This window comes from Miniopterus natalensis, chromosome 2, assembly GCF_054644295.1.
Source record: "Miniopterus natalensis isolate mMinNat1 chromosome 2, mMinNat1.hap1, whole genome shotgun sequence".
Lineage (NCBI taxonomy): Eukaryota > Metazoa > Chordata > Mammalia > Chiroptera > Miniopteridae > Miniopterus > Miniopterus natalensis.
The window spans coordinates 474,069-498,549 of NC_142082.1; the positions used below are offsets into that span (position 1 = coordinate 474,069).

The 24,481-nt window shown below is 59.8% G+C and overlaps 1 protein-coding gene and 1 long non-coding RNA gene across 3 annotated transcripts; both read left to right on the forward strand.

The window, feature by feature from the left end:
- Positions 1 to 306: 306 nt before the first annotated feature.
- On the forward strand, positions 307 to 16,074 carry CLN8 (CLN8 transmembrane ER and ERGIC protein). 2 transcript variants are annotated; one of them, XM_016219151.2, is made up of 3 exons: positions 307 to 358; positions 8,017 to 8,681; positions 14,260 to 16,074. In XM_016219151.2, exons 2-3 carry the CDS (start codon positions 8,139 to 8,141, stop codon positions 14,581 to 14,583), a joined length of 867 nt encoding a protein of 288 aa, XP_016074637.1. In that variant the 5' UTR covers positions 307 to 358; positions 8,017 to 8,138; the 3' UTR covers positions 14,584 to 16,074. The 2 variants fall into 2 exon arrangements, with proteins under 2 accessions (XP_016074637.1, XP_087670180.1); XM_087814054.1 differs by lacking the exon at positions 307 to 358 and adding an exon at positions 888 to 977.
- Positions 16,075 to 19,083: 3,009 nt separating this feature from the next.
- Positions 19,084 to 20,603, forward strand: LOC148093616 (uncharacterized). Its single transcript, XR_015713707.1, has 3 exons — positions 19,084 to 19,169; positions 19,648 to 19,849; positions 20,434 to 20,603. It is a non-coding gene; the product is annotated as an uncharacterized LOC148093616 (long non-coding RNA).
- The last annotated feature ends 3,878 nt before the right edge of the window (positions 20,604 to 24,481 follow it).

Below are 24,481 nucleotides of genomic sequence, written 5' to 3' on the forward strand. Positions count from 1 at the left end.
GAGTCGGCGCCTGGCGCGCTCCACGGGTGCGTGCGGATTCCGAGAGGCCCGGTGGGGACTCGGGGACGGCGGGTGCGGACCCGTGCGTGGGGGTGAGGGGACGCGCCTGGGAGCCTGGGACCACAGGCCGGCGGAGGCGGGGCCCCGCGCCCGGGTCCTGCCCGAGAGGGACCGGGGTCCCCGGACACGCTCGGGACCGCCGCCCGCCGGGCTCTGCGATTCTCCCGGGGCCCCGCACGCGCGGCCGCGGGGCGGGCAGGCTGCGCCCTCGCCGGGCCGCGCAGAAGCGGGGCCTGGGAGACGGGATCGTTTGCCCGAGGTCACAGGGTCCTGGGGAAGTGAAACTCGCGCTTTGAAGGTCAGATGCTTCCAGGGCTTGGCGGCCGGGGTTGCCCCTGCGTTTACCCGGGGCTGCGGGTTGCACCAGCTGGGACCCAGGTCCCCACGAGGCCAGCGCAGCCCGGGTGCAGCGCCGCCGCGGGCTCCAGGGGGCCTGGGGAACTCCCGGGGAGCTCAGGGGCGTCACTGGGGTGTCAGCAGGTCTGCCCCGGCCCTGGGTGGGGGCGGTGAGCGGAGGCCTCCCGGGGCCGCGCTCCTGGGGGGCCCCGGAGAGCCTGTGCACGCGAGCCCCGCGTTGTTACTGGTCCGCCCGGGCCGGGCTGTGCGCTCTGGAGAGAGGCTGGGACCCGAGGCCGGCGCACCCCCAGCCCCGCCCCGCCGCCCCTCGGGCGGCCCCGCCGCCCGCACCCCCCCGGGCCCCCTCGGTGGTTCGGCCCGCACCCCCGCCCGCTCGGTGGTAGCGCCCGGCCCCGCCCCCGGTGCTGCGCCTGCGCGTCCGCCTCTGCGCCTGGTCGGGATGGCGGCCGTCGGCGAGGGCGGGGCGCGGGCCCGGGCTGTTGACAGGTGCGGGGCGCGGGCCGCAGTCGTGCAGACGGCGTCGGTCTGCGGAGGCGCGCGCGTGAGGGGGCGCCGGGCAGGTGAGGCCGGGCGCGCGGGGTCCGGGGTCGGGGCGCGCGGGGCGGCGGGGGTGAGAGTGGTTCGCGCCGGGGCCCCGTCGGGAGCACCTCCTGCCCCGCGAGCCCCGCGATCTGGGGGCGCAACGCAGGCGGACCCCGTCCTGCGCGAGCCGCGGCCTCTCCTGGGGCGCACGGCCGCTGGTCTGCAGAGGGGCGGGGGTCCGGGGTCGAAAGGTCCGGATCATGGGGCTCCGGGCCGCGGGGTCTGGGTCCGGGGTTGGCTGGGTCGGGGTGCCCGGGGCTGGGCCCCCCGGAGCGGCCGCATGCTGGGCGGAGGGACAGTCTCGGCCCCTCGCCCCCGGTGGGGCAGCCCCAGCTCCCCTTAAGGGAAACTGCGGCTCGGGGAGTTCTCGCTGCGCATGTCGCGTCCCGGACCTTTGGAGCTAAAATGCAGACCGACAGGGCGTCTGGTCTCGGAGACGTTAGACGGTGGCTGCGGAACGTGTGTGGCGGTGAGAAAGCGGCGACCGACCCGGGCACCGGTGAGAAACGACGGCCCGGCCTCCGCGGGTCCCGGCCCAGGGGAGCCCTGCACCCCAGGAGCGCGGGCGCGGGACGGGACCTGGACGGGGTCCAGGCGGCGCACACGCTCGACCCTTTTTATGAAAAAAGTTAAAGTTCGTGTTTAGTAAAACAATGGACCCGGCAGGCACCAAAAAACAGTAATAGTGCTTTGAGCTGGGTAGGAGGGTTACAGGATCTTATGTTTGTTTTGTAGCCTTGTTTTTGTTTTCTGAATTCTGTTCGCCGAGCATGTATCTTTTGATTTGGGAAGAAATTTTGTTACAAGCTGTTAAAGTTTGATTCTGGGGATGTTGGAAACATAATGTCTAGGCCAACAGTGAGCTCCTGTCAGATTACATTTGGCTCCTGGATGAAGGATGGCAGAGCAGGTCCTTCCAAAGAGAAGGAGCCCTGGCCCTTGGCTCAGTGGTTAGTGTCCGCTGGCGCACCAGAGGGTGGCAGGTTCCATTCCAGGTCAAGGGCACCTACCTGGTTTGCGGGTCAGGGTGTGTGCAGGTGGCAACCAATCAATGTGTCTCTCGCATTGAAGTTTCTCTCTCTCTCCCCCTCCCCCTCCCAGTAAAAAAAAAATCAATGGAAAAAATATCGTCTTGTGAGAATTAACAAAACAGAGAGAGAAAGAGTGAATGAGAGAAATGCTGAGATGAGGGCTGGGTTAGATGCAACGCGGGCCCAGGGGAGCAGCCTGCGGGGGTTCCCTCTTCTCCTGGGTGGGAAGGAAATTGTGGCACCTTGTCGGTGTTGCACACATAGGTCAACCTCTGACTCCACAGCATAGTAAAGGCCAGGAAAATTCCAGGACCAGCAGAATAGGGAAAATGAGACAGTTAAACAGCTGTTTGCAACCATCTAGTAAATCCTATCTTCCCTAAACCAAGAACACAGTAAATGGTTTTCACTTTTCTGCCCCAGCAAGAGGGTAAATAGCTTAAATCCCCCGGGGGGGGGGGGGGGGGGGGGGGGGGGCGGCAGATAACAGAAATCCAATTAGTGCCGTTTGCTAACCACACCCAAGGAGAAATGAAGTTAAGAGAATAAACCTCATTTTGGTGCATCAGCAAATAGCGGATGTACCAAATATTCTATCGACCGGCCCCTAAGACCTCGCCCAGCCTTTAAAACCCCTGGAAATGAAGGTCCCAGTGCCCTCTCCTCCAGGGAGCGCTGGAGTACCATTCACTCCCCCCCCCCCCCCAGCCCCGTGTCCCCTAACCTCTAAGAGACCCCATGAGACTTGCAAGCAGGGGAGCAATGGGCAGCTTGTCCTGGGCCAACCCCCTGAACCTGCCTCCCAAGCCCCCCTTTCCCCCCTTTTCTCTGACTTCCCAGAGCAGCCCAGCCCAGGCCCTCCTGTTGCTTCTATGTCCTTCCTAGTTTCACTGACCTAAGTATATTTCAGCTGCAGTCGATAAATTCTTGCTTTCTTTTCTAAACTTTGTCTCTTGATTGAAATCTTTCCCTCAAGAAGACAAGAGCCGGGGTCTCCTCATCGCCTCCTCGGTAACTCACAGACTGTCTGGGCCCCCCTCCCCGGGAGATGGCGTCAGCCGTCCCCCAGCAAGTCAGATGATCCGTGGGGGTTGTTACACAATAGCCTAGTGGGACATAAAGCACACGACCTTCTTTCCTGTTTTTGGCTTCATTTCCAAGTTTGGAATCAGTTGTATTAACCGTACTTAAAATGCTGGTATCCATAGCGATAGTGCCCCCGGTGAACTCCTAGGCGTGTGTCAGACCAAGAGGAAGGGTCACGGTGGCCGCGTCCCGTCCTGGAGACCCAGCTGCCTGTCACACTGCGGGACTAGAACTAACACTAACGTAAAAATGCCTGGCCCAGTGCAGGAGAACCGCTTAAGCCGCCAAACCTCACGACAGAAAGAATGGAATGAGGTTTGTAGATAGAAACCTCCCACAGAAAACGAAGGCCTGCGGGGAGCCCGGGACGGGATTTTCTCCCCCCCGCCATTTTCACTTCCCTCTCCGCTGTGGCTCCTCAGCTGCTGAGGGAAGGGGCTCCGTGCGTGGGCTTTGCAGTCTTGGCACGGGAAGAACCAGGTGAGGCCCTGCTGCTGGGTCCCCAGTGTTCCTGGGAAGGGAGCGGTGACTTCCACTCTGCATGACCCTCAGGCTTCAGGCACCACGCGGAAGCCCGTAAGTCTGGGTCTTCAGGTGAGGTGAGCATGGAGGTGACCCGTGTCCCCTGTGTCATTTAAGATGAGAGGGATGTGGTCGGGGCAAGTAGCCGGTAAGAGGAAGACGTGGAGCTTGGTCTTTTCAGAATGACCCAGGTGCACTTCCGTGGGTGCGATCCTGGGACGCGGGTCCCAGCAGCACTGGGCGGTGCAGAGGGGCAGCCGTGACCCTGGAGGGCCGGGGGGCTGCAGATCCGTGCCTCCTGGCCTTGTTCCCTGGTGGCTCGGGTGCTTCACCTGGCGTGTGCACCCCCGGCAGGGGTGCTAACCAGGCCCAGAGAGACCCGCAGCACAGCACCAGTTTGCCCGGAGACGCAGGGTGTGCAGCTGTGTGTGCAGCTGTGCAGGAGCAGATGCAGGAGGTTTTGAGGAAGGATCAGAGCTCAGGAGCAGTTTCAGAATTTGAAGGGGTAACAAGTATTTATAGCAAGTTGTTCCCAGTTGTCTAATTGGCAGCACCCTGCCCAGCCCAGAGGGTGTGTCCTCAGCTCTGCTCCCTGTGTCTCTTTCACCCTAAGCTGCCTGCAGTTCTGTATTTTTTAAATTTTTTTAAATATGTCTTTATTGATTTCATAGAGAGGAAGGGAGAGGGAGAGAGAGAGAAACATCAATGATGAGAGGGTCATGATCGGCTGCCTCCCGCATGCCCCCGACTGGGGATCGAGCCTGCAACCCGGGCATGTGCCCTGACCGGGAATCGAACCCCGATCGCCTGGATCCTGGGTCGGTGCTCAACCGCTGAGCCACGCCCGGCCGGGCTGTCTGCAGTTCTTTAGATGTGACACCATCTTCAGAAAGGTACCTACAAGGCTTGAGGACCTGGAAGCCAATCTCGGGGTTTTCAGTGGTATAAATTTGGAAGGATGGCGTTTTTTCCTGGGTTTCTGAGTCCTTGGAGCCAGTTCTGCCACTCGCCTGGAGGGCTGGCACCGGGTCCCGCTGCCCTCCCTGGCGCTCCCTATTTGGGCCTTGTCACTGCACCCTGTCCCTGTCCCTCCTGGCCTTGTCTCAGGTGTCGCACCATCAGACCGTCGAGCTCATGGTTCGGTCACTGGGGTCCCTGTTCCCGGGAGCCTTGGTCAGTGGTTCCTTGCTTTGCAGCCTCTGCTCTTCCAGTTCCCTCACCCAGCAGGCGGTATGCTCAGCCCCCCCAGACCCCCCAGACCCTCTGCTCTTGTCCTCAGGGCCCTACTCTCTTGTTCTGCAGGATGGGGAGCTGGGGGGTCAGGAGGGGAGATGGGAAAGAGGGGCTGGTGGAGGCCCGTTTCCCCGGTTCTCTGCAGGATGGTCAGGGTTTGGGTTTGCTTTGGCGCCCAGCTCACATCGAGAGCAACCTGAAGCACAGAGAAAGACCCTTACGCACCATCTTTCAGTTATGCTGGCCTGGAGGAGGGGAGAGACGGAATCATCCCCATTCGAGTCATAGGATTCAACATCTAGGGCACGACTGGAGGTTCTGCCAGTTCAGGGATTTTGCACCAGCCTAGGGGCACCTGGGCGCCCAAAAAACACCCAAACCTGGTCCCCAGTCCAGGGCATGAAGGCAGAATGCCTGGAGGTGGCCCATGGGCACATTCCACAGGCCTGGAGAACACAGGGAAGACAGCACCTCTGCCAGGGTTCAGTGGGCACCAGGAGAGGGCTCCGCGGTCCCCATCATACCACAGTCCACACCCCCACGGAAAGAGCTTTTTGATTTGGCGCAAATAACAGCCTGAGCTCTGTGTGTAAATGGAAACATGGTATTGCGTGTTTATAGAGATAAAATGACCTAGTTGAATGCACCTGGCACAGAGCAGGTGCTTCATATGGGTGACCAGTACCCCGCTGGCGGCCTGTGTTTATACTTTCATTCCCTCGGGCAGACACTTGGGCCCAGTGTGGTGAGAAACTTGTTATCTTAGCTCCTAAATAGCAGAACCAAGATCCAAGCCCACGGAGACGGACTATTCTTGATCCTTTGGTCCCGGTTCCTGGAGCCCGCCCACCCGGACCGAGCCTTCCTGTACTGAGCCCTTCCGTGGGCGGACTTAGTTCTTTGTTTGGTCAGCTCTCCGGCCACAGGGCCTCCCCTACTCGAAGGCAGAGGCTCCACAGAAGCCGGTGGCTTGGCCAAGAGCGTATTAATGTAATCGTGGCGAAATGGGAACTAGCCCAACCTCATGACCAGCTTGGGGAAGAGAACAAGAAACTTTAGGAGGAGCCCGTGTTGAGCTTAGTCTACAGTCTTGAGCAGGGCAGCCTTCTAAGGGGTCCTGGGGGGGCCCTCTCTCGGTGGTGAGGCTTCCTCTCTACCCCGTGCGTGCGGAGAGCCCGTCTCCCTCCCGCATTCACTTCCCTGGAGGTCGCCTCCCCTATGCACACCCAGTGCTCACCCGGGGGGTTGGGATGTGGTGCCACCCGGGGGTTGGGAGGTGGCGCGTTGCACAAGCAGGCTGCTCGGCGTTCCTCTGTGGGATGGTCAGTGGGGCACAGCCACAGGGAGACAGTTCATTGCACCCTCAGGTCCCAGGCAGGATGGCAGCAGACCACAGGGGGAGCTCGGGCTCGAGAGGCAGGAGTGAGGCCACGCCCTTTACTGGGCTTTCCCCGGAAACGCAGACAGGGCAGGGGACCCTTGAGGTTGGCAGACTGAACAGCCCTGGGGGCTTTGGGCTGCAGGTATGGTCCCTGGTTTCCTGGCTGTGGTGACCCCGGTGAGGAGTGTTGCCTGCTGGGTGCAGGGCAGGGCCGGGAGAACTGGCTCCGCGTGGCTGGTGGGCAGGTCCCAGGAGTGCCAGGGGTGCTCCCGGCTGGGCTGGGGGGCATTCTCTTCAGCCAGGGGGGGTTGAAAATGTCAGACATCATAACGTGCAGGAAAACATTACACACACCCACGCCCAGAGCCAAGAGCTCTTGCCAGCCTCTTAATCTGGTGTCAGACCTGGTCTGTGTACAGAGTAACTCCCTTTTTAAAAAACTTTAAACAAGTTTTTATTACACAAAGGTCACATAACTGGGAATTTCTCTGCTCTGTACATATTTATTCTTACTCTCCACAGAAGGACTGCTGCCTGGCCTCCCCCTGGGTGGCGGCCGGCACTAAAGTCCTGACTTTACCAGAACAGCAGTGAAAACGCCTCCGTGGTTTCAGTTGATGGCGGGGCTCTTGCCTTTAGTTATCAGGATGTACAAATGTCTTTTTTTTGTTTTTCCAACCCTCACCTGGGAATTTTTTTTCCATTGCTTTTCAGAGAAGTGGAAGGGAGAGAGAGAGAGAAACATCGATGTGAGAGAGACACCGATTGGCTGCCTCCTGCTCGCACCCTGACCAGGGCCAGGGATCGAGCCTGCAACCCAGGTGCATGTCCTTGACTGGAATCGAACCCGGGTCCCTTCAGTCCACGGGCCGACGCTCTAACCACTGAGCAAAACTGGGCGATGTTGCCAATTTTTTAAAAAATAATGTTTTTACTGGTATTTTTTAAAGAGAGAGGGGGGAAGGGAGAGGGAGAGAGAAACATCAATGAGAAACTTCCATCGGCTGCCTCCTACATTCCCCCTGCTGGGGATGAAGCTGTGTCTGACCCTTTGTCTGAGGACGGGAGCAGTGCATGGTGGCCTCGCCCTTCTCGGCCTGGTCAGCGCACTCCCTGCAGACGGGACACTGAGAGTGGAACCCATACCGTTTGCAGGTGAGCAGACGGGACCGAGGACTTAACCTCTTCCTGCCATCCGTGGGGACATCTGAGTGGCCGCGCTGATGCGCGTGAATGCCTTCTGTGAGCCAGGCCTCGTTCAGTCCCGGACACGGTGCCTCCTTGGTGCTCACACACAGCTTTCCACTGAGGAAGCCGGAGCCTGGCCGTGGGGCCGCGGGGACCTGAACCCAGGCGTGGCCGGCCACTGTCTGCCCGTAGCCTGTGCCGGAAACGTGGCCCCACAGACGGGGCGCCTGCGATGTTCTTGTCCCGGTTCTGGCAGTGACGGGCTTGCATTCTGGTGTGTGCATCCCTGGAACGTGAACGTGTGACCGATGCCTCCATGAGGTGGGAGGCGTCCTGGACCAACTGGCCTCAGAGCGGCTTCTGCCTCCTGTTCTCGGCCGCACCTCTCACGGCTCACTTGACTTTCTTTCTCAAATCCAACAGAGAATGTCTTCTTGCTGTGGTCACCTATCTGCACATAGGCCTAAGGATCCAGTAGATAACTGTAAAATGCTCTTTATTATAATGTGTGGGCCTGGAGTTGTGTCCTGGCTGCAGCTTAGTCAACATAAAGTGAATTATCTTTTTCTTCCTCAGATTGAAGACGGTTACATGAAGGTCCGAGAGACGGCTGCCCCCACTCTTTCTTGGACAGGACGCAGTGTGGGGCCCCAGAGCCCTGTGTTGGCCACGGTGCACCTGTGACATAGAACAGGACCATGAGCCTCGCGAGTGACAGAGGGACATCGGAGAGCATCTTTGACCTGGACTATGCCTCATGGAAGATCCGCTCGACGCTGGTGGTTGCTGGCTTTGTCTTCTACCTGGGCGTCTTCGTGGTGTGCCACCAGCTCTCCTCCTCCCTGAACGTCACGTACCGTTCCCTGGTGGCCAAGGAGAAGGTCTTCTGGAACCTGGCGGCCACGCGGGCTGTGTTTGGGGTCCAGAGCACAGCCGCAGGCCTGTGGACGCTGCTGGTGGACCCCGTCCTGCAGGCCGACAAAGCACACGCCCAGCAGAGCTGGTCCTGGTTTCACATCGCCACGGCCACGGGCTTCTTCTTCTTCGAGAACACAGCCCTGCACCTGTCCAACGTGCTCTTCCGGACCTTCGACCCGTTTCTGGTTCTCCACCACCTCTTTGCCTTCCTGGGGTTTCTGGGGTTAGTGTTCAACCTCCAAGCTGGCCACTACCTAGGCATGACCACCCTGCTCCTGGAGATGAGCACGCCCTTCACCTGCGTGTCCTGGATGCTCCTGAAGGTGAGTGTGCCTGTCGGACGTGCAGTTTCTGCCCCCCACCCCGCGGAAGCTGAGCCGCTGGGGAGAGCGTCTCACGGGTGCGTGTCCATCTTGCGGGCCTGTGTCGTGGGCTCGAGTCGCGGGCTCTCTGTGGGCCGTGAAGCCGTCAGCAGGCTGACTGCAGACGGTGTCAGCCACAAGCTCATCTTGGTTTGAATTACATTTTATTTTTTTTAAACACATCGTTAAGGCTTCCAGCCTCAGAGCAGAGAAGATTCAGCAGATCTTGACTCTGGGTGGCATTTGTGAGCCCCAGAAAGTATAGTTTTTCCTTCCTTTCAAATGCTTTCTAAAAAAGTCAAAGTGATATATATGTCTGCTTAGATATCTTAAACTTTACGTTACGTTGCTTTCTGTGTAGCACGGGCCTGCCTCTTGACCAGTTTCGACGCGCACAGTTGATGCGGGTGTGAGGCTGTGCGCCGCTCTCCAGACCTACGCCCCTGTGTGAGGGAACTTGGGGCCTCCTGACTGTGCCTTCCCCGCGCCCCTCCCTCCATTCCTGGGAACCGCCGGACCTCACTGGGGTTCTAAAAGTCTCATCTAAAATCTCTTAACCAAGTCAAAATTACTCCATTTTTTAGGAAAAGCCCTTTAGCCCCGATGGACTCCTGGACGGAGGTCCCCGCAACGGTGTGGAATGTGTTGTGTCCATAGGTGGAGAACCTCACCTGCCACAGATCAGTGTTGACCGACCAGGTTCATCCGAGGAGGCGGGAGCTGGCGGGGGCACAGTGGCCTTGCCTTCACTTGGCACCTGATCTGGGTCCCCAGGGTGCTCCAGGGTGGGCTTCACTGGATCCTGCCAGCTGCCCAAGTAAATGTGGACGTAGAAATGTCCATTTTACGACGGACACGGGCCAATGACCCTGCGACAGTCTCAGCTGCAGCCGTCTGGCGGCTCCGTTTCCCAGGTGCTCATGCGTCAGGAGAGCCCAGGAGGTGGCGGCAGAGTGGGGCCCGAGCAGCTGCCACTGAGCCCGCGTCCCCCAGGAGCCACGAGTGGAACCGCGGGATCAGATCCCAGCTCTGTTTTTAGAAAATGAACCCCACAGTCTCCCACTGTGGCCGCACCGTTTCTCATTCCCACCAACAGTCGGGGCCCGGCTTCTCCCCATCCCACCAGCACGTCTGTCTTTCCCACGAAGCACCTGACGGTGTGAGGGGAGGTCTCTGTGGTCGGAGGTGACTTCCCCGGTCACTGGTGGCACTGAATACTTTTTCAGACACTATTGGCCGTTCTTTGGAAAACTGTCTATTCAAGTCCTTAGCCCACCTTTTTATCAGGTTCTTTGCTTTCTTACTATTGAGTTTTGAGTTTGTTATGTATGCTGATTACTTTCTTATCAGATAAGTGATTTGCAAATATTTTCTCCCGCTTTGCGGGTGTCCTGCTCAGCCTACTGTTCCCTTTGCCGAGAGGATGCTTTCCTTTCCTGTCGTCCCAACCTTGACGTCTGTTTCTGTTGCCTGTGGTCTTGGTGTCATGGACTCGAAATCCTAGCCAAGACCAATTTCATGAAACGTTTTTTTCTGTTTTCTTCTGGGAGTTTTACAGTTTGGGTCTTACGTCTAAGCCTTCGATCCACGACCGCTGTGTGTGGTGTGAGGCTCGGGCTCAGCTTTGTTCTTTGGCATGTGGCTGTCCGGTTTTCCCAGCACCGGTAACTGAAGGGACTGTCCTTCCCCACGACCATCTTGTCTCCTTTATGCTCAGTTATCGACCAGCCGTGTGTGTGGATTCATTCCTGGGCTCTCGGCTCAGCCTCACTGGCCTGCACGTCTGCCTGTCTGTCGGGACGTGCAGTTTTGTTTGCTGTAGTTTTGTAGCACAGTTGAGTCAGGAAGTGTGTCTCCAGCTCCCTTCTTTCCCGTGTCCATGTGGCCGTTTGTGGTTTCATGTGAGGGAGGAAGAGCCGCTCAGCCCACGTGCTGACAGCTGTGGGGACCGGACCTCAGCCAAAACCCACAGGACACACATGCTGGGAGATTAAGTCCTGGGTTTTGAGAAAATAGATTATTAGTTATCTTGAAATTTTTTGGTAGAAGTTGTTTTTTAAAAAGAAAGAAGTGATCGTTCTGTCTCTCCAGGCCTCGGGTGATCCTGTGTAATGTCAGGTGTGTTTTCCTGACCGCGGCGCTTCTGGAGCCGGAGGAGGGGACAGCGCCCCCTGCTGGCCGCCCGCTCCGCAGGACGGAGGGGCTGCTGGGAGGCTCGGGGGTGACCAGAGAGCCGGCTTCGGGCTGGACATTTCCTGCTTTCTCGAAGCGTGTGAGGATGCTGTCCGTGCGGGACGGACGGAGGGCTCCCCACGTGTCTGCTCCTTACACCCCTCAATGCAGTACCCACAAGTCAGCAGACACCGGGACTGCCAGGCGACACCCTACGGCCGTGCCGCCTAGGTGGGGCCCCGGCACAGGAATGGCTCGTCCCGGGGTTTCCCCCTCACATGCAATTTGACGTCGCTTATAAACAGATTACACGCAGTGGTATTCTTATTGCCGAGTGAGCTTTGTTCCGTGTTGACGTCGTTTACAAGTTGCTTTGCTTGTTTTTCCTTTCACAGGTTCCCCTTTATTGTGTGGGATTTATTTTTGGTAATTTGTAAAATCTTTAAAGGAGCCTTTGTCATCTGTCAAATATCTCCCTGTGCATCCTTTTAACTTTCTTTTATTGTTCAGAAACTTTGTTGTGTGTGAAGTCTGTCAGTTCTCACTGGTGTGGGCCTGGCAGGCCCCTCCCCACACAGGGATTCTGCAACTGTCTCCCCATGGCTTTCCCCCGTATTTTTGTGGTTTTCTTTTAAACATTGATATGTAACTATTTGAGAATTATTTTTCAGTAAGGTGGGGAGACCCACGGTCCGCCCTCCTCTGCCTGCCCGGCCGCCAGGTGGGCTCCCCATGTTTACTTGTCTGCACGTTGGGCTGTTGACCTGCTGTTTGCACTGGCGCCACCTCGTTTATTTCTGCCTGTTGTTTCGCTGTTGAGTAAGGTGCATGCAGTTCTCAGCTCTTTCCAGACCCACTGGTCTGTTCCTGTGTATCTACTATACCAGTTGAGCATCAGTTAATTGGTTCAGTTGATAAAAGTACGAATGTATTCTCTTAAGTGGACTAAAGCTCCAGGTGAACTCGGGGGCAGCTGCAGAGTCTTTTTGACGTTTTCCCATCAAAGAGCATAATGTGCCCCTTTTACTCAAGACCCTTCGGTTCCTCTGCATTAGAGGTCACTTCACATGCACACGGGAAACATAAAAGCTATGCTCACCACCCCTGGTCATCAGGGAAGTCAAACCAGAACACAGTGGGACATCACCCCACCTGTCAGCACGGCCGTTACCAAAAACACAGGAGAGCACGTGTGGGGGAGGAAGGGGCCTGTGCCCTGCTGGGGGTGCAGACGGTGCAGTGGACAGTGTGGGGAGGTTCCTCAGAAAATTAAAACCATAACTACCATGGGATCCAGCAATTCCACAGCTGGGTATTTATCTAAAAAAATCAAAAACACTAACTCAGAACACCATGTTCACTGCAGCATTATGTAGAGTAGCCAAGATATGGAAGCAGCCTGAGTGTCCACTGATACGTGAGTGGATGGAGAAGGTGTGGCACACGTGTGTTGTGTAATGGAATATTACTCGGCCATAAAAGGAAGGAAATCCTGCCATTTGCAACAGCATGGATGGACCTGGAGAATATTACGCTACATGAAAGTCAGACACAGAAACACAAGGACCACACGATCTCACTTATATGTGGAATCTACAAAAGGAAACTTTAGACACGAGAACAGATTGGGGTTTGCCAGAGGGAGGGGTGGGGAGCGGGCAGTGTGGGTGAAGGTGGGCACAGGCACAAACTTCCAGTTGTGAAATAAGTTAGTTAACATGTAACTTAAGTCATGTGACTTACAAGTTCTCATCACAACACGGTAACTGCGCATGGTGGCGGCTGATCCCTAGACTCACTGTGGCCACTGTTCTACAAAGCGGCTGGTCTGCGGCTTAGGCTTCAGGGGGTGCGGGGCACCTCGCTGTCAGGTGTTTGGATGTCGTGTTCAGAGCATGTTCAAGGTGGGCCAGGCTAAGCTATGATATCGGTAGGTTAGGTGTATTAAATGCATTTTCAACTTCGGGGGAGTTTCCGGGGTGTGACCCCACTGTAGGTTGAGGAACATCTGTGTACAAATACCAAATGATTCGTACGCCTGGAACTAACAATGTGTTGAGTAGTCACGTGTCCCTATAGATGCCACGGACATGGACATGCAGAGATTTTCATGAAGTGCCTGCTCCATTTGAAGTAGAGAAGAAGAGCCCAGTCACTGCCTGGCACCTGTCCTGCTCTTACATCACCAGGGCCAGCAGTGCCCGGGACTGTGCCCACGCCACTTGGGAGCCCACGTGCAGTTTTGGCTGCTTGTGAAACACGGCTGTAACCCAGAGTCACCTGCCCAGTGGAGCAGAGGCCCAGGGCAGTGGCACACAGGTGCTGTGTCACCTGAATCTGGGCCTCACTGGCCACTGCCAGCCTGTGTGCCAGAGCTCAATGCCCTCCTCGCTGGCTGCCCTTGGACCTGGTGATGGAGCTGCTTGGCAGAGTGACCTATTTCTCACCCAAACTGGGCACTTGGGAGAGCGAGGCAGGTGGCAGGCTGGTCAGCAAGCCGGGTGGACATGACCCCTGCTGAGAGCTGAGTGCAGTGTGAGCACAACCTAGACAGCCCAGTGGGCCTCTGTCTGCAGGTGAGGGGACAGGTGGAGGCCGCAGGTGCTCGTGTGGGCTGTGTTCCCCCCTCATGTCACCGTCAGACTGAGGGACAAGGGCCCTCCTGGTCCGAGTTCCTCCATCTTCCAGGTCTGTCCCCTCCAACCCGGATGCTGTGCTGTGTGGGCTGTGTCACCCTTCAGTGCAGGGTCCGCAGGAAGCCTGTGGTTCCGATCCACCAGGAGCTGGGACTCAGCGCAGGCCTCTCGTGTTTTATCATGAGCTCAGTCGGGCAGACTCAGCGCCCTGTGTTTCTGGGAGGCCGCCTGGGGGTCTTGGCACGAGCACCAAGGGGGCCAGTGAGGTGTGGCCGTCAGAGCTGAGGGGTTCAGGTATGGGCCGTCTTCATGTTCCCTTTGCAATTTTAGCTACAACTGTTGGAAACTAGTTTAAATGTGAATTTAGAATAATTTTAAGGCAAGTTCATTTTGTCCAAGGGCTCCCGGGGTAAAAGTACCAAAAGCACATAGACCAGGAGCTGTGTCTCCTCCTGAATGTCTCTCTCCTGAGACTTTCTCCCAGGTGAGGTCTGGGGGCTCCGTCAACAGGACCAGCAGCAGCTTCCGGTGCTACTGAGCGAGCTCTGGTCCTACTCAGTGTGCAGAAAGGCTGAGTGTGCTCGGCACAGGGGGCCCCTGCGTTGGTGCTGCGCTGAGGGCCTTCCTCCCGAGCCTCACCCGGGCAGGATGGGGAGGGAGCCCTGCCTGGCCGTGGCTCTGTGCACTCCTGGGGACTTGCCGCGCTGACTGCCTGTGTTGTGTCCCTGTAGGTGGGCTGGTCCGACTCTCTGTTCTGGAAGGTGAACCAGTGGCTCATGATCCACATGTTCCACTGCCGCATGGTCCTCACCTACCACATGTGGTGGGTCTGCATCCAGCACTGGGACGGCCTGCTCCACAGCCTGTACCCGCCACACCTGGCGCTCTTCCTCTTCGGCATGAGCCTCCTCACGCTGGTGCTGAACCCGTACTGGACCCATAAGAAGACACAGCAGCTGCTCAACCCCGTGGACTGGAACTTTGGGCAGCCACCACCCCGGAGCAGCGCTCCCCACAGGGCCAACGGCCAGGTGCCCTCAAGGAAGGGGCAGTAGCCTCTGGGGAGCACACAGCTGGCCTCCTGGCGCCCCTAGTGCTGACGTCACGGCGAGGGGGCCGTGGGTCCTGCGCGCCGAGCGCTGTTCCTAAGAGACTGACTTGGTGGTTGTTAGTATTAATTCCCAAGTCACCACCGAGTGTCTCTAAGACGTGATTTGCCTTCAGGAACAAAGCTTTTCCATACTGGTTTCCTTGTCTGTTATGGTCCTGGGAGCTCGCCCGGGTGGGCTGCTCGTCCTGAGAGGAATGGGGTGGAGGCAGGGCTGTGCCTGAAAGCAGACAGCCCGGGTTTCCTCACCTTCGGCTTTGCTGTGCTGCACAGATGTGGCGTTTTCTGCAAACGCGGGCGGTGTCTCCCCAGCAGAAGGGTTACGACTCCTGTATTTCCATGCCCACCTGTTGCTGTCGTCAGGAACCCCACCTGCCAGGTCTGCGAGGGCTGCCTGGACTGAAGTGACTTCCTATTAGAAATGCCACCTGCTAGTGTGGCCCAGTGGGCAGGGATTTTTCCGGGCTACACCTTCAACAGGTGGCTGTCCTCTCAGCTGAGAAGAATTGCCCCAAGGCAGAAAAGAAGGCGACCTGGTACATCGTTCAAGTCTCCCAGGGCGTGAAATTTCAGATCGGCGCGAAGCGGTGCCACCTAGTGGCGCGGCGGTGTAAAGACGCCGTGTGGGAACCACCACCTTGGAGGTCGCCCGGCAGAGCGAATGTGGGGTGGGTGACCCAAAGGCTTGCAGGTTTTTATCAAGGAAGCTATAAAACAAGAATTATGTATTCACATTGTGTGGCCCAGTTGACAAAACAAGGAAGATAGTTAGTAATCAGAATTGTCTAGATTTCAGAGCCTTTTCAAATTGACCGAGTTGCCAACAGGTGCCCAAATTAGACCCCAAGTCCTTGGTTGGTTTTCTCTAGATTTCAAGACAGGTAGTGACCGCTCTCCCTGCAGCTGTGGGGCAGGCCCTGCCCTCAGCTGCTGGGCCGCCGCCCTGAAGCTCCTGCAGCCGTGGGCTCCACCCTGCTTCCCTCAGCTGTCCGGTGTCAAGCCCCAGGGGCCATCGGCATCACTGCTGTGCCTGGGTGGACTTTGCACCCCCCACACAGATGCACAACATTTTATTCTTGTCACAAGTGTGCAGTTAAAATCAAAACTTTATTTTTATCGAAAGCACCTTTGAAGGACATGTGTCTGTCGGTGGTGAAATCGTTTGGGACCTGGGGCTGTTACGTACACGGGACCCTCAGGATCGTGTGTTGTGATTGCCAGTGCTCTGACTTTATTGATCACGTAACCCTACTTATCGCATCTTAAGATGTGAGTTAAACCCTAACAGTACCCAGAGGATCGGGCCCCTGCTGCGGCGACTAAGCCGCAGTGTGCCCCTCCCCGCCCACGGCCTGCCGGTCCTGTTCCTGTGGAAGCAGAGAGAGGTGGCAGACATCTAACAAAGTGAAATAAAGTAACCGGTGTTTACAGACCCCAAGAGGTGTCGGCTCTTGTCTCAGTGCCGTTCCCGTCTCCGCGAACACTCTGTCCCTGACACACAAGTGATGGTGAACCTCCGTGTGCTCACGAGTCCGTGTAGGGTGTGAAACATTCAGCTCGGTTTTTACCTGACCTTCACCGGGACCGACTGTGCCCCCCAGTACCTCAGTGCAGGGGTGTGGACGAGGGCTGCAGGGGACAGGAGAGGAGCCGGCACGTGTGGGTGACACTCTGGAGCCGCAGCCCAACAGCAGAATTGGGGCACCAGCCGTCCCCCAGGCGCCCGGAGTGCGCTGCGGCCGCCTGGCCTGTGACTCACGTCTGCTGAGGGCAGAGGCTGGCCTGGGAGGTTCCCGCCACAGACGCGCTGGGGTCTCCACAAGACGGGAAGATCCCGGGACACCTGCCCTTGTGCTGTGGAGTCGTAAAGACTCCCAGTTCCTGACTCTGCTCACTTGTCTGTGTGTTGACTGAGGTCAGATGCCTTCCCCGCTATCCTCACACGAGGTTCGGGGTTCGAGGTTTGGGCAGCTTTCAGCCTCCCGCTCGAGGATGGTAGTCGGGGTTAGAAATGCCCCCCCCCACACACACTGCTTCAGGAACAAGGCTGGGGGCGCTCACAGGAGGTGCAGAGGTGGGGCCTGCCCACACCTTGGGGTTAGGAGTCAAGATTTGAATTGGGGGGGGGATGGGGCAGAGCATAGCAGGGTTCCTGCTGAGCCGGCCTAAAGGATGCCAGCTGGGGGCAGATGGGGGAACAGACCTCATCTGGGGAAGGAGGGGAGGAGCAACCTGATCTGATTGAAGGGGGCCAGGTGGGGCGGGTGGGGGATTCTGGCTGAAGTGGCTTAGCAGGAACCTGGCTAAGGCTGAACAGTGAAGGACACCACTCACCGCGAGTCAGGGCCTCATTGGTCGAGCATTTGGGGAGCCTGGTTAGAGTCAGGTCCAGGAGAGACTGTCCCTTCTTGACCGAAGGATGGCCGTGTCCCCAACTCCCAGTCCTGCTCCCTGGATCCCAACTACTGACTCCCACGGTCGGGCTTGCTCATGGAAACCTGCTTCCTAACGGGCACCAGCCCCTTTGAAAGATGTGAGTTTGCTCAACTGACCTAATGTGTGTCATGTAACATAGAACCCACCTGTCCCCTGAACAAGATCACCCTGCCAGTGGGGCAGAGCTGGGGCCTCACCTGGGAGAGCCAGCTGCAGGGGCGGCCACTGCCCTCTGCCCACCAGGCCGCCCTGCAGGCACAGGCCCCCGGGAGCTCTGCATGCCTGCCAGGACACTGGAGTCCCTGCCCTTCTCTGACATCTGCATGTGGCCCGGCTGGTGCAGTCCAGATGCCCATCACTGCAAGGGTCCTGACCTCTGAACCCAGAGCGCCTTTCCCAGGTCCCTGGGGGAGGTTCCAGGGGCCTGGTGCTGACTGGCTGCTGTTCTGCAGTGGGGCCTGGGCAGGGTGAGCCCTGAGATTAGGCCCTGGGGAGAGTGCCCGTTTGAGGAATGTTGTTACGCTTGATTAGCTGGGGTGGTGAGGGAAGGGAGAGGGTCTCACTGTTAGATAAGGAGCCACATGTCTGAGTGTCTTTGAATCCTTTCCAGAGCTCAGGCCTCACAGGTTACTCACAATATCAGAATTACCCCGTTTTGTCAGAGCTCAGAAAGCAAACCAACCATGGGCATGTGTGTCTCCATATGAAATTAGCAGCTTTCGCTGAAACTACTGGCAGGGAAAGGAGATCATGTCTCTAGTAGTACGGTCAGTCCCATGGACCTTGAACACAGGAAACCTGGGGACAAAAAGGACACTCAGCTCCCTAAGTTACAAATACCACCGACTGGCGTGTGGCCCAGGCAGCCCCTGGACCTCAGACCTCCCGTCACTGGCTATGTTCGGTGCTGGTGGACTCACTCCGAACTCCGTGGCCTTCTGCCCTCAGCCAGGCACAGACAGACAAATGGCAGGAATGATAGATATGAGACAAAGCTGTGTCATCAGTAAAGGGCCTCCTGAGGATGTAACAAGTCACTTACAGGTCCGACCTCAGGTGAGCCCCCCACAGGTTAGCTCATTCCTGGGACCAGCTCCTTCCACCTGCAGGTCTGTCTGCTGTGGGGTCACCCACCGGCAATTAGTTAGGAGATCTGGTGACAAGTCCCATCTCTGCCAGCAGCCAGTTGTTTCACTTCTGTGTAGCCGCCTCCTTGCTGCAGGTGCTGTGTTTCTCCCTGTGACACGGGAGGCCTGGCAGTTCGTGACCCCGGTGCCCGCCCTGCCTTGGACGCCAGCACTCCCAGGAGACAGTGGTGGGGGCCAGGTTCCGGGCAGGCGACCAGGTGGGTGCCAGGCCTCCCGCCCCCTCCACTCAGGAAGTGCTGCAGACAGGAAGGAAGGAAGGAGTTTGGAAAACTAACAACTGGAAAACATGCACTATATTTGGTAAGGAGCTGCCTGATCCTACCTCAGACTGGCTGGATGCCCAGCGAGTCCAGACCCCGAGACCCAGTTTTCCATCAGTGGTTTTCTAGTGGTGGCGCATTGGGGTGCCGGTCACAGAGGGAGACGTCATATCAAACAGGATGGGAAGAGCATGCTGACCCTGTCACCCGGGAGGAGATATAAAGCGAGGCCGACCTTGCCTGGCCTGTGTGGCTCAGTGGCTGAGTGTCGACCTGTGAGCCAGGAGGGCACATGCCCGGGTTGTGGGCTCCCTCCCCCGTCGGGGGCGTGCAGGAGGCAGCCGATCAATGACTCTCTCTCATCATTGATGTTTCTCTCTCTCCCTCTCTCCCCCTCCCTTCCTCTCTCAAGTCAATTAAAGAAAACCAACCAATTCCAAAAAAATGAGACTGACCGGGACACTGGAGCCAGCAAGGGCGGCTCGACTGCTCTCCACGCACGTCCCCCGATGGAAACCTGCTCTTACTACCAAAGAGCCAGCCTGCGAGGAGAGCGTGTCTCACGCCCACTTCCTTGCCCCCAAGCCCAGCCCGGCGCCCACCCCCCAGAACCGAAGGGCTCCATGCGAGAAATCGAAGCTTCCACTTGACTTCGGACTTTACGGGGACAGCAGTGCTCACTCCAGAGGGTCAGCGTCTCAGGGACGGAGGGACCTAAAGTCACGCAACGCAGGTTCACACTGAGGTCCCGGGGCTGGAGGGAAGAGGCTGCCTTGGCGAGGCTCCGAGGCTGAGGGGGAAAAGCCTTACAGGAGACAGGCCTCACCCACTCAGCCTGGCTTCCCGACCGCCCCGAGTTTACTTTTTCAAATTGAGGCTGTCTGTTTGCCATAATGAGATGATTACACGTCCTCTAAAAGTGACCCTGTGGAGCGTGGACGGAGGAAATGCATTTCATTATGACATAGACTGTATTATGATATAATATTATAGATATACTGGGTGATGGATCGTTGGTAAAGCCACCAGTCCAGGGTCTGCGAGGTGATCCTGAATCCCTCGGGGAACTCTCCTGAGATCCCTTGAACTCACCTTTGCTGTTACTGGTTTGTGTGCTGGGCAGACTCTGTTGCTTTCTGTTTACTTAGTTTTGTATTTCTTTCCAAGGTAACGTATCCTCAGCGGCCTTTACAAGTCAAGTCACTCTGTGGGCTCAGCGAGAAAATGGGGACCCTGCTGCCCCCCGGGCCGCTCCCTGAAACAGTCACCTTCAGCTCATCTTGTGTCTCCGGACAGGCGACCCTCCTGAACGGCCTGTCACTGTCTGGCCCCTGAGTCCCCAGGAGGGCAGAGAACGCTCCTCCCCAAGGTCAGTCTCCATCCCCAAGGTCAGTCTCCATCCCCAAGGTCAGTCCCTCACCTGCTCTGACGGTCCCCAGCTTCCCTGGGGTGGGCGTGGCCCGTTCTCCGCTCTCCGGGGTGTGCAGGGGTCTGGGCGACCTGAGGATTGGTTCACTGTCAACAACCCGCCTGTCTCGGGCTCACCGCCAGCCCGCTTCCTGAGACCCGGTGGGCATCCTGGCACCTGAGCTCCCCAGGCCCTGCCGGCTCCTCCTGCCTTCCTGTCGCTCCCCTGAGCCTGCCCCTCACCTGCCTCTGGCTGCTTCGCGGCCCCTGCCGCAGGCCCCCCAGCTGCCCCGCTCGCTGCTGCGCCTGGTTTTCTCCCGTCTCTGTGTCTCTGGTTGGAGGGTTTACCCTCTCTGCCCGGTTAAAGTTTAAACAAACCGTTTAGCCAGGCTCCAGGAGGGAGCGGGAGTGAACTGGGCTCAGTCGGCCGCGTTTACCCCAGCTGCTCGGTCCCCGTTATTTTATCCTGTTGACACAGCCGACGTCTCAGCTCTGACATTGGATACTGCACCTAACCCAGTCCCTCAATGAAATACCGTTTCCCAGGCGCTGGGCCGACGGGCGTGTGAGGAAACTTCCGGTGTGAAGTCCAGACGGGAACTGGAAACAGGCATCGGCTCAGAAATGGAAACTATTCTGCATTCGGGCCGAAGGGAATTTCCTATAAAAATAGCGGGTTGGTCTCATCTCGCTCTGGGGCGTCCTCGGAACATGAGGTGAGGTGAGCCTGTGGGTTCGCTCGCAAGTAAAACAAGACTCATTCCCCGTGGGGAGAGGGAGGGGGCCCGACGGCCGGGCTCGGCCTCTGCGTGCGGCGAGGTTCTCACGGTCGCCCTGGTTGCTGGCTTATGAGTGACTTCTCTGTACAGTATGTGCATTTCACTTCGCACTAGGAGGTCAAAGCGAAGGTACGATCATTGTAATTTCCTTGGGAAATTTATGTTGGCCAATGGAAAATTATGTTTTATTTTGCTGGTTCTGAATATCATAAAACGCCACGTGCTGGGTCATTCAGTAAGTGAAAGTGCTGGAGAAAGCCACCGTCTGTGTCCCCTCGATGAGGCCTGTTTTCCCTCCGGGAGCGACCTGGCAGGCCCCCCGCCCGGGTCCCCTAAGGGAATGACTGTCCACGCGTCTAACAGGCTCGTTTAAAACCACAGACATCGCAGGTTGAAATGCTGGCTCCAGGTCTGAAGGGCACGTCCGTCCTCAGCCTCTTCGTCTGCATGTGGCCCCGGGGCCCTTGTTGCAGGGTTTGTGGGAGGCCTGGGGACAGGGCAGGATGGGGCAGGACGGGGCAGATGGAGCAGGATGGGGCAGGACGGGGCAGGACGGGGCAGATGGAGCAGGACGGGGCAGGACAGGGCAGGACGGGGCAGGACGGGGCAGATGGAGCAGGACGGGGCAGATGGAGCAGGACGGGGCAGGACGGGGCAGATGGAGCAGGACAGGGCAGTACGGAGCAGGATGGGGCAGATGGAGCAGGACAGGGCAGTACGGAGCAGGATGGGGCAGATGGAGCAGGACGGGGCAGATGGAGCAGGACGGGGCAGGACGGGGCAGATGGAGCAGGACAGGGCAGTACGGAGCAGGACGGGGCAGATGGAGCAGGACAGGGCAGTACGGAGCAGGATGGGGCAGATGGAGCAGGACGGGGCAGATGGAGCAGGACAGGGCAGTACGGAGCGGGATGGGGCAGATGGAGCAGGACGGAGGACGGGGCAGGACAGGCTCTGCTCTCCAGCCCCCAGCCCCGCCGCTGCCCGGAGCAGATTTTCATCTAGAGAGTAGGTCGTGGTCTAGCCAACGGGACGTGCTCAGAAGTTACCGCAGCATCCGACACTGAGGACAATGCTCTGGGTGTGAGGAGAAGGCGGGAAACAGTGCTGGGTGGGACCAGCACCCACCCCCAGTCCAGCCTCCCCTGTGCAGCAGAGTTCCCCCCAAAATGCAGAGTCCCCCTGGGAATGCAGAGTCGCCCAAGAACGCAGCCCCCCGAGAACGCAGAGTCCCCCTAGGAATGCAGAGTCCCCCAAGAACGCAGCCCCCTGAGAATGCAGAGTCCCCCTGAGAATGCAGAGTCCCCCGAAAAAGCAGCCCCCCGAGAATGCAGAGTCCTCCGAGAACGCAGCCCCCCCAAGAAGGCAGAGTCCCCCCGAGAATGCAGAGTCCCCCGAGAAGGCAGCCCCCCGAGAATGCAGGCGGGCCTGCGTCCGAGCGGGCGCGGGGGGGAGGAGGGGCGCGGGGCTGAGCAGGCTGCGGGGCGGGCGCGGGCCGCGGGTGCGGGTCAGGCGGGTCAGCGGGGGCACAGGTCTCCGGCGGGCACGCGGGCCGTTGGGCGCGAGGGGCCCTGGGGCTGAACTCCGAGGCCGCCCCGGGGGCCGGCGCGCTTGGGGGGGTGATGAGCCCAGCTCAGGCGCAGCACGTGGCATCCCGCGCAGGACGGGGTGGGGGTCAAGCGGGAGTCGCTGGGGTTCACCCCTAACTCTGTGACCCTGACCGCAACCGGCCCCGGGGAGCGCGGAGCGCGTCTGAGCTGTACTGTCCCTGGGTCAGCGACGGGGCAGCTGTGGCTGAGGTCACATCCCGGATGCGCCGGGAGCTTCCCGGGCCAGGCCAGGAGTCCAGGTGCCACGGGAAGAACTCGGGTGGACCCGCAGGTGGTGCGTGTCCGAGCTGCGCGCGGATGCGGGGGCGCGGCGAGGGGGGGCTCCGGCTATGCGGGGGGGGGGCCGACGGGACGGAAAAGGCCGAGGATCGTCGGGAAGAGCCGAGTGATGTGTACGGAAAGAGCCGAGGGCTGACGGAAAGAGCCGAGGGCTGACGGAAAGAGCCGAGGGCTGACGGAAAGAGTCACGAGCCCGAGGGAGCAGAGGCGGGGAGGGCGGGGCCGGCGGGGAGGGCGGGGCCTGGGTCCCCGCCCCGTAGCAACCCCAAGGGCGTCCTTAGGGATCCTGGACGGCGGGGGGAACTCGGTCAGGCCCGGCCCCGCCCAGTCGGAGCTCAGTCCCGCCGCGGCCCCGCACCGAGGACGGTGCGTCCCGGAAGGTGTCCCCGCCGCGGGACAGGCTCGGCTGCGGATCCGACTCTGTGCGGGGCGTGCACACCCGCGGCAGGCGGGGCCTGGGTGGGGGTGGGCAGAGTCTGCCCGGACCCCACGCGCGTCCGCTCCCTGCCCTGCGCCGGGGAGTCGTCCCGGCCGCCGGCTCCGGAGGAAGGGTCTCGGGGCAGCCGCAGGGAGGACGGCGCGACCGGGCCTCGGGGCCTGGACGGAGCGGAGCCCAGGCCCGCTCGGGCGGACTGCGGGGCCCGCGGGGGGGTCTGCGGGGAGGGGCGGCCCGCGCAGCGCGACTCCCGCGCCTCTGTCCGCCTGGTCCCGCCGCCGGCGTCCGAGCGAGGACCGAGCCCGTCCCGCGGCCGGCGAAGCGGCGCCTCTGGGAAGGTGGAAGCGGGTGACGTTTTGTTTAAATGAAATTAAACTATTTCTTACCACGAGGACCACTTCACTCACTTTATTTATACATTAACGGTTCTGAAGTATTTACTTCTTGCTTTGACAAAAAATGAAAATTATAGAGGCACGGACTGACCCCCTTTAGGAAAGGGGCGCTGTGTACAGCCAGGGGGGGCGCCCCTCAGGCCCGCTGGCCCCGGGCCGCTCGCCCGCCCGCAGGGCCCGGCCCGCCCTCCCCGTCGGCGGGTCCGGGCCGCACCTGGTCTCCCGGCTTAGAGGCCGCGCGGCGGGTGCAGGTGGCGCAGGTGGGCGCGGGCGGGCGCGGGCGGGCGCAGGTGGCGCGGGCGGGCGCGGGTGATCCGCCGGAGCAGGAGACGAGCAGGGCGAGGCCGCGAGGGTCGGCGCAGCTTCTGTCCGCGCGGAGCTGGGTGCGAGGCCTCCCCACGTGGAGGCTGCTGCAGCCCTAGGCCCGCGCTGCGGGGTTTCACGGAGCCCCCTCCCCGCCGCGGTTGCTCGTCCCCACCCCGACCCGGAGCCCCCGGGGCCGCCTCACGGGGACAGGCGCACCCCGGCCACCCCGGTCCCGCGGGCCTCAGGAGCCGAGTGCGGGGGTGAGCGGGCTGTCGCGGGTGGGCGCAGGGCCCGGGGGCGGGGCTGCAGAAGCCTGTCCCCGGGTTCCCGCGAAGGCCCCGGGGGCGCGGGGGGGGGGCTGTGACCCGCGGGGGGGGGCTGTGACCCGCGGGGGTGGCTGTGACCCGCGGGGGGGGCTGTGACCCGCGGGGGGGCTGTGACCCGCGGGGGGGCTGTGACCCGCGGGGGGGGGCTGTGACCCGCGGGGGGGCTGTGACCCGCGGGGGGGGCTGTGACCCGCGGGGGGAGGGCTGTGACCCGCGGGGGGGGGCTGTGACCCGCGGGGGGGGCTGTGACCCCCGCCTGCAGCGACGCGCGGGCTCCGGCCCGGCAGCAGCGCCCCCTGGTCTAGGGAACCGGGTGGACGGCGAAGGCGAAGGCCAAGTCCAGCAGAGCCGTGCACACGCCTGCCCGGGGCCAGGGCGGAGCGGACTCTGCCCCTGAGACGGGAGCTCGGGCCTGCAGGCTGTCCTGGCGGTGGGCAGGGTGGGGGCACCCTGGGCATCAGTT